Consider the following 17,446-nt stretch of genomic DNA (forward strand, 5'->3'; position numbering starts at 1 on the left):
TGACATCCATGGTCATTATGAATTCCCTAAAATCTACAATGTAAATGCTACTAAACTAGAGGAAGCCCTTATATTCTCTGAAAATGACCTAGGACCCTCCATCTCCCATTTCGTTTAGCGAATTCTCTTCCTACCCCGATCCTTCTTTTATCACAACCTATAACTACCTTAGGCTACTTAGAGTTTTGCTTAAGAAATTTCCTACCTCTCATGAATACCACCTACTGCCCCTGTTTTTTGATTTGGATGCTGGCATAGATAGATATGCTATGGCCAGGGTCATGATGAGAGCCACCCTCCTCCCATCCTTTTGCATGGCCTTACTACAGGACATGAATGACAACCAATTCACTAGGTGTAGTCATCCATTTTTGTTAACAACCCCTTTGAATGTACATATGAATCTAAAGGACTATATGCAAGGTAGGAACTTCCTTAGTAATCGTTTAAGCCCCTAGTCTCCTCCTCTCCCACAACCATGAATACGAGGACTAGTTCCTCGCACATTATAAAAAAAACAAACATAACAAAAGAGAGAAAAGGCAAAAAGGGAAAGAGAAAGTAAACAAGAAAAAGAAAAAGAGAAAGAAAAGAGAAAGAAAAGAGAAAAAGAAAAGACAAGAGCAAGAAAAGAAAAGAAAATCAAATACAAAGCGGGAAAACACATCTCAAGTGATGAGTGCCACAATCACTACACCTAGGGATCCTCAAGATAGGCACGTCATCCGATGGCCTTGGTCGGCCGGCTTCGTTCCTAACCCCCTAGCCCTTTTGCCCCCATTTCACACTTAGGGCACATCAAGGGCAAGACATACCTAGGAATGTCACACTCGCCTATGGTTAGAGACTTGTCTCCCTGAGCTACACTCACAGCACTTTCCCCATACACGAACTAGGTCCTCAAGTGTGGGACAATGCCCCAGGCTTACCTATGGTTCGCGACCCAGCTCCTAGTTCCATTGGCAAGAATACGATGCATGGCATGGTAAGGTGGGCACAACCCCAAGTATTGTACTCTCGTTTCTTTTTCAAGTGAATCCGATAACCCACACCTAAGAACCGACTTTAGAGGCTCCCATCACCCACTCAATATACCCTCAATCTCCACAACCTCAAGCATTTTGATATGCTTCTCCCCCACATCCAATCTCCACAAAGGCCCCATCATTAACTCGATTAACCACCCTTCAATCATCCTAACCCTCATCAACAAAGTCCTGCAAGTGCCATGGGACTAGCACTCGACTAGGAGGGGGATAATGTTAACCCCAGTGCAAGACAGAGAAAAAGGAAGCAAAACAAAATTCAAGAAAATTCAAAAATGCAAAGCAAAGTGGAAAAAGGTACTTCGACATAAGGATAAGAGGAGAAAGGCCAAAAATGCAAGGGCAATCTTAAAAGTCAAACGAGGCAAAGGCAAAGGCGTATTTTAAAATGTAAAGGTGTCCCAAATTTTTGTAAAAGAGCACAAAGCTCCCTCTTGTGCAAGTTGTAAAGAGTATATAGGTATAGTTGAAGGCATAATGTAAATAGAAGGGAATAGGAAAAGAGGACAGTGTCAAGATGGCCTCTCATGTCAAGAAGGGGATGGGTGCCCAAAAGGGATGAGGACATGTATAAAAGCCAAAAAGTGAATAGAGAAGCTCATTCTTGGTGTGTTGCAAAAGTGATCTTCTTCTTCTTCTTCTTCTTCTTCTTCTTCTTTTTCTTCTCCTCCTCCTCCTCCTCCTCCTCCTCCATGATGCTTTGCTTATTCTTGTACTTGAGAGAGGGAGTGTGAGAGTGTTAGGGAGTGAGTGTGTGAGGGTGAGGGACCGTGGTGGAGAAGCTCTCCATATTCTCCTCCCTTCTTCTCTTCTCTTGTCTCGCACACGCAACTATGGAGCATGGACCTTGAAGGTGGAGGATTGAGCTTGCTTGAGCTTACATTATCTCCGGTCATGGAGCTACCAGTGTGCTTAAGAGAGGGGGTACTCAATCGGGCATTGAGATAAGCTCACTGCACCCATAGGCTTGAGAGCGTGCACGGCTATGTGAGAGGTAGCCATTAGCATTCGGCTTGAAACGCTTGAGAAATAAGTAGTCCATGGGTCTTGGAAGTCGAGTGAAATCTCCCACATGAGAGAATGAAGAAGACTACAATAGAGAAGAGAGAGAACATGAGAGAGAGAGAGAGAGAGAGAGACTAGTAGAAGAGAGAGAAAGATAGGAATAGAGAGAAAGAGAGAAAGAAAGCCATGGAAGCTAGATGGACAATGAAGAGTTAGTTCTTGATAATTCATGGATGTAGTAAACTAGATCTCTTATACCTTTTATACCCCAATTAGTGTGACTAGGTATTTACTCATGGTTCTCGTGTGATCTCACTCTTTAAACATACTCTCTTAATGCTCTTGCACTCCACAACTTCTAAGTCACATCCCATCATTGCTTCCCTCTCAACCAATATTAGAGCAACATTCAATATTTCTTAGAGCAAGGATCGGAGGAGTAAAGCTTTGTCACAAAGGTTGAGGATTTGAACTTCTTCTTTGGCATTAACACATGTTGTCCACACATTGATAGAGGTACTATTCTCATCATCAGTATCTAGATCTAAGTTATGTACTTGAGCCATTGAGTCTTAATTTGGGGCTACAATAGTCCATTTTGACATTGATTTGAGCTGTTAGTAGTGGCTAGGATTGAAGCAAAACAACTTGGCTTTAGATGCTCAAGAAGAGATATTGGTACATGGTTTTGATGTATGTAAGCATGGGGCTTACTTAAGTAAGGGGATAGCTTGTCTCTTGGAAGTAAGGAACTTGCTTGTTACAAGAAGAGGGTTTAAGCAAAGGGCTCAAGTTAGGGCCATAAGTAGAGGCTCTACTTATGTCTATAACAATAGAGAAAAGGAAAGAGTGAGAGAGACATGATGATTTGTGGGAGATCACGATGTCTATGGACTACAACATTGATCTAAATGCACGAAGAGGATATTTATACTAAAACAGCCTCTATCGATGCATTTTGCTCAGTCAGGCTCCTCATATCATGTTCACATGTTTTTAATGTTCTTGAAGCTATAGTGCATCTATTTTATCATAGAAACCTTTTTGTAAGGTTAAAACATTACTCAACAACAACTAGTTCACACTTGAAGACTTCTAGATTACTCTAGGCATCAAAATGCACACATATTTTGATGGATTTATCAACTTGAACGATTTCCCACTCTATTTTATGCTAAATTTGCAATGATTATGAGGGTTGAAATGCCTTATCATTTTCATAATAAGAGTAATGTATTGGATGCATTTCAAAAGTTATTGGTACTTGTAGAGAATCTATTAGGCAAGAAGCATATGTGCTGAATACACTTTCATACCTTTACAAGCTTTTGTGCAACTCCTAGCATTAAGAGAGAGTTGATAATTCCTAAGAATCTTGCTCGTGACTGAGAATATGAACAAGACCATTTAGGAAATGGTCTATAGTATACTCTTTAATACTAGTCTCATTAATGGATTTTAGGTTGAAGTTGTAAAGACAATAGTGCATTTGATCAATAGGTCTCCTAGTAAGCCATTAGATAGCAAGATACCAAAGGAATTATAGCTTGGCAAGAAACCTAGTTATGATCACTTGCATGTTTTTGGCTATGAGGCATTTATGCATTGACCTAGGGACAAGCAAAGTAAGCTTAATCCTAAAGTCAATAAATGTATTTTTATTAGCCACCGAGAATTAGGTGAAATGGGCTATGTCTTATGGGATCTTGAATCAAAGAAGGTAGTACATAGCCAAACATGGTGTCATTTTCAATGAGGATAAATGTAGCCCGTTAAAATAGCTAAGATCCTTATAGTGTTTTAGGAGGATGAGCAACGAACAAATGAGCAAATTGCATGACCTATTCTACATTATGTAGGGATTGGACAACTTGCTAATGCCAAGGTGTAAATGCCATGGGTTGGTGGACAATATCACGTCATACAAGATAGGCAGGTGGGATAGCTAAAGGCTCCTCTTCTCACTAGTAGTTAAGATAGCTACCCTTTATACAATACTTTGGTTGCTAGAGATGATATGGAGTTGATTCACGATGTAAAGACCACTTTTTTGCCATGGAACTTTGCATGATGATATTTACATATAGTAGTTTGAGAGGTTTAATGTGGAAGGAAAGAAGTAGTTGGTATGTAAGATGCATAAGAGCTTATATGGTTTAAAATAAGCTCCCAAGGAATGATATCATAAGTTTGATGCCTCTATGCGGTCTTAAGGATACACTAGGAGTGAGAATGATTGTTAACTAAGGATAGTAGCCTTATGATCTTGATTCTTTATGTGGATAACTTGTTGATTGTTGGGAAGTTAGTCATGGATATGGATGCCTTCAAGAAAAGGTTACATGAAACCTTTGACATGATGGATTTGGGGAATGCTAGTCACATTCTTGGCATACACATATTATATGAGATGAAGACAAACATATACTCTATTTGCCTTAGAAGGAATACACTGGGAAGATATTGGAGTGTTTCAATAGAGAAAGGCTATTAGAGTTCCATTGCCTCCATATTTAAAACTTAGCTAGGAGAATAGGCCTAAACTTAGTCAAATGAGTAGAAGGCTAAAATGGCTAAGGTCTTATGTGCATCTATAATTGGTGGCTTGATGTATGTCATGGTTGTTACATGTCTAGACATTGCCTATGCAGTGAGAGGGTTTAGGAACTATATGGCAAACCCTAGCAAGAAGCATTGAGAGGTAGTGTGGAGTATTGTGAGATACTTAAATGGTACTAGTTCTATGTGCATATGCTTCAAAAGAAAGGATACATCAATTCTTGGATACGTAGATGCTATTTTTGCAAGGAATGTACATTCTATGAGGTCTCCTATAGGATTTGTCTTCACTTTCACATGTGGTGCTATCTCTTGGATCTCTTGATTGCAACCATATATGACTTTATCTACCATTGAAGCAGACTATATTACAACCATTGAGGTCTACAAGGAAGCTATATAGCTTACTCGTCTATTGGGTGACTTGGTATTACAAGAGGTGTGTCTACATTGCACTATGGTAGTCATAATGCCATTGAGTATTCCTTCTAAGGCAAATAGAGTATATGTTTGTCAAGACAAAGCACATTGAGGTGAAATATCACATCATCAAGGAGGTGCTTGAGGAAAAGTGCATTGATCTTTTCAAGATCCATATGAATGATAACCTTGCAAATTTTATCACAAAGAGTTTAACTTTTTGAGCACTTTACACATTATAGAGTACAAATGGGTATTGGATAGTATCTTCACTTTCTTCTTATAGTCTCATAATAGCTCATTGGCCTTTAAGTGAGAAGTTGTTGGGATAAAGGCTAATGGCCTATAGCTAAATGGGCACCCTTTGTATACATACACACTTGACAATCATATATAAGTGAAGATAACAAAGTATAAGGGTACCATTCATTTTGTACCCACTTTCTTGTGTTACATCCTTGATAGCAACTATTTCTACTACAATTACAACTTTCATACCACACCAAAATGTACATTGAATTCCTTGCACAATGCTCCCTAACCCTTTTGTAACCAATATGTGATACATCATATAAGATTGGACACTTGCTTCCATCCAACTTGTCCTCAACAATCAACATACAAAACACAACATTGTTGCTAGCCATGGCCATTGATTAAACTTGATGCAAAAGTTGCATGCATAGAGCAAATTTGCACAGCACAAAGTAGACTATAAAAGGCCTTCATAAAGGAATATTATAAAAGATTTTGCACAAGAGGATGAAATAGCATGTGTAGAATTCAAAATCATATAGATAAAGCGTGAATGAACCAGAATCAAAAAGCTCATGAAATCGGGCCCTACACGATATCATATAGTATTAATTGACATGCAAATGCCAATCAAATATTGTCTCAATCAGAGGAGATGAATCAAGGGGTGTTGGCAACTCTATTGAAGAGGTCAAAGCTGGCTTTGATATCAAATGCTAGATTTAGGATTGCAGCAATGTACACATAGCTCGGAGAAGAAGAAGTTGAGAGTACATAATTCAAAGTGCATTGAGTGAGGAGTATCAACGTATAAGGTTTGCAAGACTAAGTTTAGCCTAAAACAAATGAGAATTTGTAAAAGGCTAGGGGAAATAAACCTTTAGTGAGTGAAAAAGTGCATCACCAATCCTAAATATGTTCACACAACTACTCAAATATGGTAACACACCATGTGGTGAGCATGTGGTTGAATATAATGTAAATTGTGGACATTTGGCTTATTAATATGACTTAGCCTTATGGTTTTTAAATGTATGTTTGTTCATATTTACAACACATCCCCACCAACAAGTATGATGTACATTAATAGGTGCGTAAAGGACACATTATGACACCATCCCAAATATTTGAGCTAAAAAACTATTTAAAAGTGCATGAGAACCTCTTGAATATACCAACTGTGTTGGCATTTTTAAATTAGATTAAACACTTGGGACATAATGGAGTTTGAAATTTTTGTACAATGTGGTTGGCATATACATTGTCTTTTAAAATTCAAAAGAGTGATTTACATTCATTAGCCATGGGTCCAAAGTCTAGTAGAAGTGATGGATGCACATATTTGAGTTTCCTTCCATATGCTAATTTTCACAACATTTGCAAGGATAAATGTTTTCTAGTTTTACACCAATTTATGTAAGATTAAATATTTCTCTCTATAGGGAAGGGAAACTATGTGGTACTATTGAGGATTTAACCAGTGGCTTCTTCTAACTCATTGTTCACTCTCGCAACCAAGCCAATGCTTGTTGGATAGAATCTAGAACCATTGTTTTAATTAATTTCCAATGTATGAATTGGATTGTAAAGAAGGAACAAATCCATTCCTTAAGACTCAAGCAATGAGTCATTAATCTCAAATATGCAAACATCCAAATACCTACATTATTTTCATACTAACAAAAAGTTTCAAAGTTCTCAATCTATAATGACTAAAAGTCCACACTAGTATCACTTTGATAGTCTTCAATGAGCTCTTTCTCAAATTCATGAGCAACATCTCAAGTGCAAATTATCTAGATACAACATTTATGACTTTATTATTAAGTAGAATATAGGTAGACAAGTGGATATTTGCCTAATATTTGGGTAGAGAGTCATCAAAATTAGTGAGCGAGATGACCTCAATTGTATTGTTGTTTCCCTCTTTTGTGAATGATTAGCATTTTAAGATGCAGACTATTATCATCACAATCTAATCACAATGGAATTTGATATCTATCAAATGGAAAATCAAGTATTTTAATTTTCTACAAGACTTCAATAATCCATCTACAACATGTACTTTATCTAATATCAATGCCTATTATTCCAACTCTTAACTTCTTCATGGGATTAAAGTCCTTAAGCATGATCTCAATATAATGTATGGTGTTTAATCACTATGCTAACTACTTTCACCCGATAGCAATAATATTCTCCTTACTTGTAACTTGTATTTCTTGGATGTGTTAATAAATAAGCCCACTGAGACCAATCAAAAGCAAATATCATGTGCACTAAAGCTTGTTTTGTTTCTTGTAGTGCATATCATTTTGGCTTATTGGGATGTCGTTTGAAATCCCCAAGTTGTTCTCTTTGGTAATAAAAACAACACTATAGTCTTATTTGTTCTCTTGGTAACTAAAACAACACTAAAGTCTTGCTCAACATGTAAATTGGGCGCTAACACCTTACTCAACATTTGGTATTTGGTAGAGCAATCTTTTCAACCTTAATCTCAAAGGGTCAACAAAAAATAAGCAAATATATGGACTATGATCAGTGAGATGAATATCATTTTGGATATTCCCTAATCAACATTAAGGTTTGGGTAGCGATCTTTTCAAGGTAACATGTGTACTATTCATTCACAAAAAATGTCACTTTGTCTTGGTAGGTTAAGAATAATGCAAACATAAGGCATTCTAGCCACCTATGATTATTTGAATTTGAAATATGGCTAATGGAATACTAGGTAAGCAGTAAACATCCATTGACTTTTCTCTCATATTCCTACTTTATGTACAACAAGAATCCTTTCAAGCACTATGCTTGGATTGTCGGGCAAGCAAATGACATACATGGCAAATTTATGTTTGCGTGAAAGGGCCACACATTGCCTATATAAATTGATTGTTATGTTAAATTGGTATCACATCTTCATGCAAAAACTAAAAGGATTAGCTTTTGAACATGTATTGGTGTTGAATTGCATCATCTTGACGAATTTGATAGTTATTGAGGAATGTGAATCATATTGTTGAGTAAATTATTACCATAACTTGAAAGGTGAAAGAGTTGGGGACCTAAAGAACCCTAGTTAAAGAAGAGCACGCTCCCTTGAAAAACTAAACTAACCATTGATAAAAAAAGAGTCAACACCCTCAAAAGTAGAGGGACTCATGTATCTTCATGAAGACTAACATAGTCCTTAGTTTCCAAATTGTAGAATCAAGCATGCCTTAAGCAACTCCAAACATCAAACATGCACGGTGATGCACCCTTGACCAACTCGATGACTTAATGTGCATCGAACTTGGTCTAGCCACTTTTGAATCTTCTTTTGTAGACATGAAAATCAACCTTTTGGAAAGAAATGTGACATCTCATGGTAACACTTTCTAAAGAAGGGGAAACATCCACATACGTATTACCAACCATTTTCTAGTATGTACCTTTATGGAACAAGTCTACATTTTTATCAACTTCATTTCCTTTGATCAAAATAGTAATGCACACAACATTTGCTCCTACCAACCATAATTTTTTATTATCTAAAGTGTTTTATTGAAAACTACTCATGATAAAGTTGATTTTATGTGTTGTATAGATATGAATCTTAAATATTCATGGCTTCTAGAGTTGATTCATAACTTTGGACTTAATATGTTGGTAATGAATTGTAAACGTGAGGTTGAACTTTCATCAACTGCATCTAACCTAGCCTTTATGAACATTGACTTTTTGACCTATTATAAATGTGCGTATAGCATCGTCTAAACCTATAAAAACCAAGTTAAGTAATATGGGTGCACGAAAGCACTAAGATTTTGAGTCTTAACGTTAGCAACTTTCATTTTGTCTCCTTATATAAAAGCTCTTTTTGTGCTACTCAACATCCCAACTTAAGGCCAAGTCTTGCATGCAATTAATCCTACCTAAGCAATTTATGTGCAAAAAGATAACCTAAACACATTCTTATATTGATCCAAGAATTAATGATGGCTTAATGCATAAAGCTATTACAAACGTGATTATTTTCTCTCTCAAGAAATATTAAGTGAGTTGGTCTACTTTAGGGTAATGATTTCTAGTGATAAAGCACATTTGTATGAACAACTAATTATTGGAACATTATCTAAGAAATTCTTGTCACAATCATATGGAATTATAGAAAAAACTTATTGTATAGGAAGTGACTAATTCAAAAGACTTTGGTTGAATGGTCTTTTGAAGTCAAAAGTGAATTTGTTGCCAACTTTAGGAAGCTAAAGTCTAGAGAGTAGGTTTCTAAAATTGTGCATAGGAGTGGCAACATGTGCAAATCCATCAACTTCTACAAGCTTATGACTAGTGTCATGCAAGTTGTAAGATGTAGGGGCACCACAATGTGTCCACTATCAACCCTAGTGTCATGTGAGAGAAAGCCATGAGAGAGAGAGAGAGAGAGTGTGTGTGTGTGTGTGTGCGCATGCGCGCATGCGTGTGTGTGTGTGTGTGTGTGTGTGTGTGTGTGTGTGTGTGTGTGTGTGTGTGTGTGTGTGTGTGGATGCACATGTGTGTGAGCCAAAAGTCCACACTCACTCATGGCCACATCACCTTTACTAAAGGGAGCACCCTCATTTTTAAGGGTACTTCCTCGACCCACATAAGTCTTGGGCCCACTATACCAAAATGCCTTATTGACTAGCCTTGCCCTAACCACATGCAAGTTTACCTGATCATATCAACTTGCACATGTCATGGGTTTAATAGACTTAGCAAAGCTTGCTAGCTTTGAAGTTACACCAAATACATATTACAAATGTGCATATGCAAGACTAAATGTGTGTCAAGGGTAGTTTATAGCAGTTGCAATTGATAGAGTTAAGTTGTATGGACTAGTGAGCAAGTCCAAGTCTTAGTTGATACTTACAAAGAGTTGCCAAAACATGCTATGTATTACTTGAATTTCATGTCACAAGAAAACCTACATTGCAATCATTCACTGTATCAAACATAATAAACATTGATTGAAATGTTCAACAAATCAATGGTTGGAGTATTAAGATGGCTACAATACACAAGTGAGTGCATGACATTCAAAGGGTATAGATAAAAGGAAAGTGCCTATAAAAATCTTTGATTGCACATCAAAAACCTAGATAAGTACATGTTAACCTAAATGAAGGTACTTTAAGGCAATAATATCCTTGAGTAGTAACTCCACCTCTCATAATTGTATGCAATCCACTTGAACATGGAACCATAGTGCGACTACATGAGCATTGTATCCCACTCCTGAAGCTCCCAAGTGATCTACCATATAATTGTAACTCACAAGCCTAATGTTAATTGTTGAATTCATTCTTAGGAGCAAATTTGACACACACACACACACACACACTCTCTCTCTCTCTCTCTCTCTCTCTCTCTCTCTCTCTCTCTCTCTCTCTCTCTCTCTGTGCAAGAGGGATTGGCCTTCATTTGCTTCTTCTTCTTCTCTTCAGCCAACTCATTGCTGTGTATTACTCCTTCCACATGGTCACGAGTCCACCACTATTGAATTTATGTTGAGATACAATAAGGGACATGTAAACTTTACCTTCCAAGTATTGAAAAGCCATGGATTTCTCTCCAATTTTCAAGAGCCTGATTCTAGCTTAAGTTTTTTTAGCCCTCATTTTATATATAGTCTTATTTGGGCCCCAAAAGACCATAAAAATGGTCTAAATAGCTACTCCAACTTTCACTGAGAAGGAAAAGACCATTGCAATAAAGATCATTACGAGTGTGAGCATTGATTTTTAGCCAAAATTTGCTAGCTAAACATGTAGACCACTCCTCTTTTCAAGTTTTCCCCTAAATTTAGTCATCAAGAGTCTCAAATCGTTGCTTCAATGTAGCACTCAAATTAAGAGGGCAACTTAGAGACCTACAATTCTAAATCTCCTTGTAGTTCAACAAAGCCCTATTTTCAAAAGAGTCATCTTACTACTATATTATTTTGGTTGTAGGTTCGGAAAGCCCTAAACCTCTAGAGGCCCTCCTGAACCTAGAACCTTTTCCAAACCTCCCTTTTAAAATTAAAACCCCTAACCCTCCCCTTTTTCTCAAGTGTAATCTCTCATTTTCTCTTCCCCCTCCCCTTTTTAATTAAAAGCCCCTCCCTCCCCCCCTTCTCTCTCTCATTGTAGGGCCTAAGCTTTCACACACACACACACACACACACACACACATTAAAACCCCCTCCCCTCTCTCATGTATAATCTCTCTCTTTCTTTTCCCCCTTCCCTTTTTAATTAAATTCCTCCCCCCTCTCCCCTCTCTCTCACTCTCATATGTAGGACCTCTCTCTCTCTCTCTCTCTCTCTCAATTAGGTTAAACTTTTTTTAATTAAACATTTTAAAAAGCTTTTTTTAATTTAAAGGAGAGAGAGAGAGAGAAGAAGAAGAAGGATAAAAGAAAAAGAAAAAGACGAAGGGGGGAAAAGAGGAAAGAGAATAGTTTTTTTTTAAATTAAACCTTTTTCTTCCTCCCTTTCCCCCCTCTCTCTCTCTTATGTGTAGGGCCTAGGTTTTCTCTCTCTCTCTCTCTTAAAATTAGATTTAATATACTTTTTAATTAAGTATTTTTTGGGCATAGTTTTTCACACACTTTCAAAAGAAGAAGAAGAAGAAGAAGAATGATAAAAAGAATAAGAAAGAAAAAAAGACGAACAGAGAGAGAGAGAGGGAAAGAGAAAAGAGAATAGTCTTTTTTAAAGTAAACATTTTTAAACATAGTTTTTTGCTCAAAGAGAGAGACAAATATGAAATATGTAATTTAAAAGAGAGAAAAAATAGAGAGAGAGAGAATATAGAGAGAAAATAGAGCGAGAAAAAAACTTGAAAGAGAAAGAGAGAGAAAAAGAAAAAATAAGGGGAGAGAGAGAGAGGGGGGAAAATAAAAAAGGAAAAGAGGAGGAGAGAGACAAATAGTAGAAAAGTGAGGGGAGAGAGAGAAAAGAAGAAGAAGAAGAAGAGAAAAAATGAAAAAAGAGGAGAGGGCAAGGGAAGGAAAAGAGAGGAGAGAGGGGGAAGAGAGAAGAAAAGCGGGGAGAGAGAGAAAGAGAGAAGAAGACGAAGAAAGAGGAAAAGAGATGGGGGAAAATAGGAAAGTATTTTTTAAATTTAAATATTTTTTGTGAGAGGGGGAAATGGAGAGAGGAGAGAGGGGAAAAGTGAGAGAGAAAATATAAAATGTAAAAGAGGGAGATGGAGAGAAGAAAAAAAAGAAAATTAAGAGAAAGGGGAGGAGAAGAAAAGAGAGAGAGAGAGAGAGGAAAAGAAGAGAGAGAATATGAACATAATGAGATAATTATATAAACTAAGGGGGGGAAAGAAAGTGAGAGAGAGAGAGAGAGAGAGAGAGAGAGAGAAAGAGAGAGAGGGAATATTTAGAGAGAATTATAGAGAAAATATAAAATTTAAAGAAAGAGAATGAAAAATAGAGGAGAAAGAAAGAGAGAGAAGAATAAGAGAGAACATAGACAAAGAGAGAGAATAATAGAGAGAGGAAAGATAAAATTTAAAAGAGAGAGAGAGAATAAAAAGTGTAAAAAGAGAATGAAAAGAGAGAGAAGAAGAAAAAAAGAGCAGAGATAGAGAGAAGGAAAAGAGAGGAGAGAGGGAAGAGAATAAAAAGGGGAGAGAGAGAAAAAAGAAAAGCAGGGAGAGAAAAAAGGATAGAGAGAGAGAAAGAATAGGAGAGGTGAAAAAATAAACTAAAGTAGAAGGCAAAGAGAGAGAATTAGACATAAGGAATTGGGGAGAGAAGAGGGAAAGAAAGGGTGAAAAAAAAATTAGAAACACAGAAGGAAAAGAGGAGAGAGAAAGATGAGAAATGGATTGTTGAATGAAATTGCTTTGCAATACTTCGCTTGCCGCTTCGGAGCAATGAAGCTGCCACAAAGTCGCCTAACGTTCCATGCACACAAAGAACGCTAGTTCCAATCAAGCAAAAGAAGCTCTATTGTTTCCTTACTAACAAGGGAGCTGAAAGCTGGAGTAAGTTTATCATAGGCATCTGATAAGCTCTCTAGAGGTTAGGTTTTTAAACTTGTGACACTCAAATTTGACAAGGTTTGTCATTAAACTGGGGTAAAGCTTAGTGTTTGGGTGAATGACTCATTAACTCAATAGAACTTGGTATAACATTCAGACCCTTGAGGCTCAAATGCCTAATTAAACCCAAATTGGACTACGAACTTCGAAGCCTTGGGAAATTAAAAACAAAAGAACCTCCCCCACAAAAAAGAAAGAGAACGCGGGCGCGGGTGCCACGCGTCCAGCACCCGCGCCGGGGTGAGTCTAGGCGCGGAGTGCCCAGTAATGGATATATATATATATATTGACTGTTTCAAACGCGTTTTGATGGAAGACGTTATTCTTTTTCTTTATTTAATGCAAAAAAAAATGCAATTTATAAACATGCGGAGAAAATAATGTGGCGATATATATTATTTTTTCTGAATGGGAAGGAAGTAGAAGGCGCACGAAAGAGAGCTTCGTGTGCTAACGACACGAATACACGAAGGGAAGAAGAAAGGAGGAGGAAGCGCAGGAGGAGTAGGATGAATACAGAAGAGCTTTGAAGAAGTAGAAGAACCAGAGCAGAGGAGAAGCTTTGCAGTGCCGATAGAAGGAAGAAGAAGACGAGCTTTGAAGTGCAGAAACAAGGAAGAAGAAGAAGAAGAAGAGGCTTTGAAACGCCGACACAAGGGAGGAGGAACAAGAAGCGAAGAAAAGTTTGAAGTGCAGATAGAAGGAAGAAGAAGAAGGAGAAAAGAAACGCTTGAAGTGGGGATAGAAGGAAGAAGAAGAGCTTTGAAGTGCAGAAACGAGAAAGAAGAAGAAGAAAAAGAAGAAGAGGAAGAAGAAGAAAAGGCATTGAAACGGAGAAACAAGGAAGCAGAAGAAGGAGAGAAGAAGAGCTTCAAGTGCAGACAGGAAGAGGAGGAAGAGGAAGAAGAAGAAGAGGAGCTGCTTTCAAGTGCATTTCAAGTACACGCGCCATCCATGAGGGGTCCTTACCTGCTCGCCTGCCTCTCGCCCTACCGCTTCCTTCATAGCTGGGATAAGCACGAAGCCTTACTCGGTGATGATGATACCTTCCCTGCCCCTCACCCCTTAGAGGTCTTTCTTGCGGATGTGAGTTCTCCACGTTAGAAGCTTCCTTTTAATGGCTTGTTTTTTTTTTTCAGACTCGCATTTGCTCTACTCACTTCTCTAAAGCTCTGTTCTGGTCTGCAATCTTCCCTTTTTCCTTACCCTGTATAGTTTTCGATGATCAAGCTTAAGACTGCAAACCTGTGCCTTAAGTTAATGTGAAAAAAATCGTTGCAATCTGTGTATTGATAATCTATGATTTGTTAATCTTCTTTTTCAATGACAGGTTTCCAAGTCCGAATCTTTTGTTGCCGACACGATTGTTTTGGAAGGAGGTTTTAGCTTGTTAAAGGTAGGATTGGCTGAATTTATTAACATGATTTCATGCACAGGAGTCATGTGGTTCAGTTAATTAATCTAGTAAAACGTACAGGGTCGAGTAACTCCTGCAGATGTAATGAAAAATGAGCTTGCTGCTGGTAGATATGAAGGTAAGTTTATACCCTCAAAGTTTCTTTCGACCATCAGAATATCCTTTTATCTATCTCGTTCACTGGCTTGCACTTGGTATGCAGGAGGCTTAAGATTATCCAAGAGTGCAATCGAGTTAGTCAACACACTGCGCCGTGAGGTTCAGGATGGTCGTCTCTGTTTTCGAGGGAAGCGGGTCTTAGAGGTGCTTTTCAATCCCCATTTTTGATTTATAATCAATGCATGTGCTCTTCCATTTGTGTGAGATCAGAAGCAATTTCTTTTCACTGATCTATATTGTGTAGTGAAAGCTCCAATTTTGGGCTAAAAAATATTTGTGTGGAGAGAGCTCCAGGGTAATAGTTAACAGAGCTAGGTGCCTCTCCTGGCATGCAACTCAAGTAAAGAGATGGCCAATTCTTAAAGATCTGCAAGCTGTATGGTATTTCACATGATTCTAAGGCAAAATTTTTGATTGTTTGAACAGCTCGGCTGCGGTCATGGTTTACCTGGCATCTTTGCTTGCCTGAAGGTTAGCTTGTTTTCTAATTGCATGTAATTATGTTGAATCTATTTGGCTAACTCTATACTGAGTTTTATCTGTATGTGGCTTCAGGGAGCATCAACTGTGCACTTCCAGGATTTCAATGTAGAGGTTCTGAGTAATCTCACGATTCCCAATGTGATATCCAACTTAGAGCTTATTCACTCACGTCAGGCTTGTCTTAGTGATGCTAGACGGGCCACTGGGAAACTGTCTCGATCAAACCCTGAGCTGCACTTTTATGCTGGAGACTGGGGTGATATGAGCAACATGTTGTCTTTGACAGTGCCAGATGAGGGGAGTTCATTACATCAAGAAAATGCATTGCCGACTTCAAGATATGCAGATGGCATTGGCAGTGCAGTGCACGAAGCTAATAATGTTAAGAAATGGTCATCTGGTAGTCGTGCTTGTGATAAGGGGCTTGAAGATGGTGATTTGGGGTGTGGTTATGACATTATCTTGATGTCGGACACAGTTTATTCACTTCTATCCTTGCCTAAGTTGTATGATTTGCTGAAAAAGGTACACCAATTATTAGTTCTATGCATACTTCTCCATTACTTTTTTGCAACTTCTTAGCTGTTGATGTCTAATAAGTTAATTTCTTGCAATTTCTGCCAATGTTGCTGATGGTATAGACGATGTGTGAAATTTTGTGCAGTGCCTCCGGGCACCATATGGGGTAGTTTATTTGGCTGGCAAAAAGCATTATTTTGGTGGTTCCAGTGGAGGAACACGACAATTTAAAGCGATTGTAGAAGACGAAGGTCAGGATATTGTTTACTTCTGCTTTTTTTTTTGTGGGTGGTTCTGAGCACGTTTTTATTCTGTTACTTACTTACAGTCTTCTTTATACTCTGTAGGTTATCTGGGAGCTCATCTCGTTAAGGATTCTATTGAAAGCCAAGAGATTTGGAAGTTCTTCTTTAGGTGATTGGCTCCCTACATTCATTCATGAGCTATTAAGATGAGTAGTACTTCCTCCTCACTTGTGGAGGATAACAATTCTTTTGGGGCTTCTTGCCACCGTGCATATTACCTACCTGCCTGGCCAACTGTTACCCCCTCAATGTACAGTGAAGGATTGAGATTGATGTACCAAGTGCCTAAGTGGCCGCGGAAACTGTAATTAAGCCATAGTGCTTTAATGTAAATTCATGCAATCAAGATGCTAGATTTTTCTTTTTTGCCTTGAACAAAGCTTGTTTTTTGTAGCCTCGTCATTCTCTACAGCTCTCTTGGTTCGTTTTATATATGAATACTTGATTGTCGTTTAAGATGCCTAATTTGAACCAAAAAAGCTCGAGTGACCAGTTTGAACCAGAAAAGCTTGTATTTGCATTGTGAAAACACATGCATCTAAGTCCAAAACCTTTCCCCTCTAATCCATTTCTGGAGCAGTTCATTGGCAATTTGCATGTTTAATAGGTGATCTTCCGAGTGTAAGGTAGATGGAATTATGCGACGAAGTCTTCTTTTACTTGGCCGTTCGAGTAAGGTAAGGAATGGTCTCTTCTGAAGTTTGTTTTACTTGGCTGTTTGAATAAGGTAAAAGAATGGACCAAGAGATCGGCAAAATAATGATATACTAGCGTTCCTTGCGTGCCTTGCGTGAGGCGTCCAAGGAATGCTATCCTGCTTTGCGTTAGCTTTGTTGTCACAAAGTGGGTTGCAAGGGAAGTGAAGCTGCTATGCTGAGAATTATGTGATGTTTTTGTGATAGCATTATCTATTGTGCGATAATCGCATGCTAATGTTATCACATGGTAGCTTCACTTCCATATCGCACAGTAACATTGCCACCTTTAGCACAAAAAACATCACATGCTTTGCTTCTCTACTTGCAACCCCTCTATCTCTCACCCCTTTTACATCTCCCCTCTCTATATCCACACTCACTCAATCACTCTCTCCCTCTCTCTCTTTTACACACATGTATAAAAGGCTAGATATGCATTTGCATCCAAGAATACATAGACTTATATATACATGTAATGACCATGCAACAAACTTGTAAACTTGTATCCATACT

At 38.0% G+C, this 17,446-nt stretch overlaps 1 protein-coding gene across 1 annotated transcript; it reads left to right on the forward strand.

The window, feature by feature from the left end:
• The first annotated feature begins 13,771 nt into the window (after positions 1 to 13,771).
• On the forward strand, positions 13,772 to 16,605 carry LOC148026717 (uncharacterized). Its single transcript, XM_087691212.1, has 8 exons — positions 13,772 to 14,438; positions 14,683 to 14,748; positions 14,830 to 14,887; positions 14,972 to 15,072; positions 15,355 to 15,399; positions 15,484 to 15,936; positions 16,076 to 16,181; positions 16,278 to 16,605. The coding sequence occupies exons 1-8, from the start codon at positions 14,307 to 14,309 to the stop codon at positions 16,346 to 16,348; spliced, it is 1,032 nt and encodes a 343-aa protein (XP_087547338.1). The 5' UTR covers positions 13,772 to 14,306; the 3' UTR covers positions 16,349 to 16,605.
• Positions 16,606 to 17,446: the final 841 nt, after the last annotated feature.

The sequence above is a fragment of the Lygodium microphyllum genome, chromosome 13 (genome assembly GCF_053477565.2).
Source record: "Lygodium microphyllum isolate KBCC chromosome 13, Lygodium_microphyllum_v1.1.10, whole genome shotgun sequence".
NCBI lineage: Eukaryota > Viridiplantae > Streptophyta > Polypodiopsida > Schizaeales > Lygodiaceae > Lygodium > Lygodium microphyllum.

Bases quoted from the DNA above. Each gene is read 5' to 3' on its own strand.
- LOC148026717 (XM_087691212.1), top strand. From the start codon at position 14,307: ATGAGGGGTCCTTACCTGCTCGCCTGCCTCTCGCCCTACCGCTTCCTT. The intron at 14,888-14,971 runs GTAAGTTTATAC...CTTGGTATGCAG, and splicing joins TGCTGCTGGTAGATATGAAG to GAGGCTTAAGATTATCCAAG. The intron at 15,937-16,075 runs GTACACCAATTA...AATTTTGTGCAG, and splicing joins TGTATGATTTGCTGAAAAAG to TGCCTCCGGGCACCATATGG.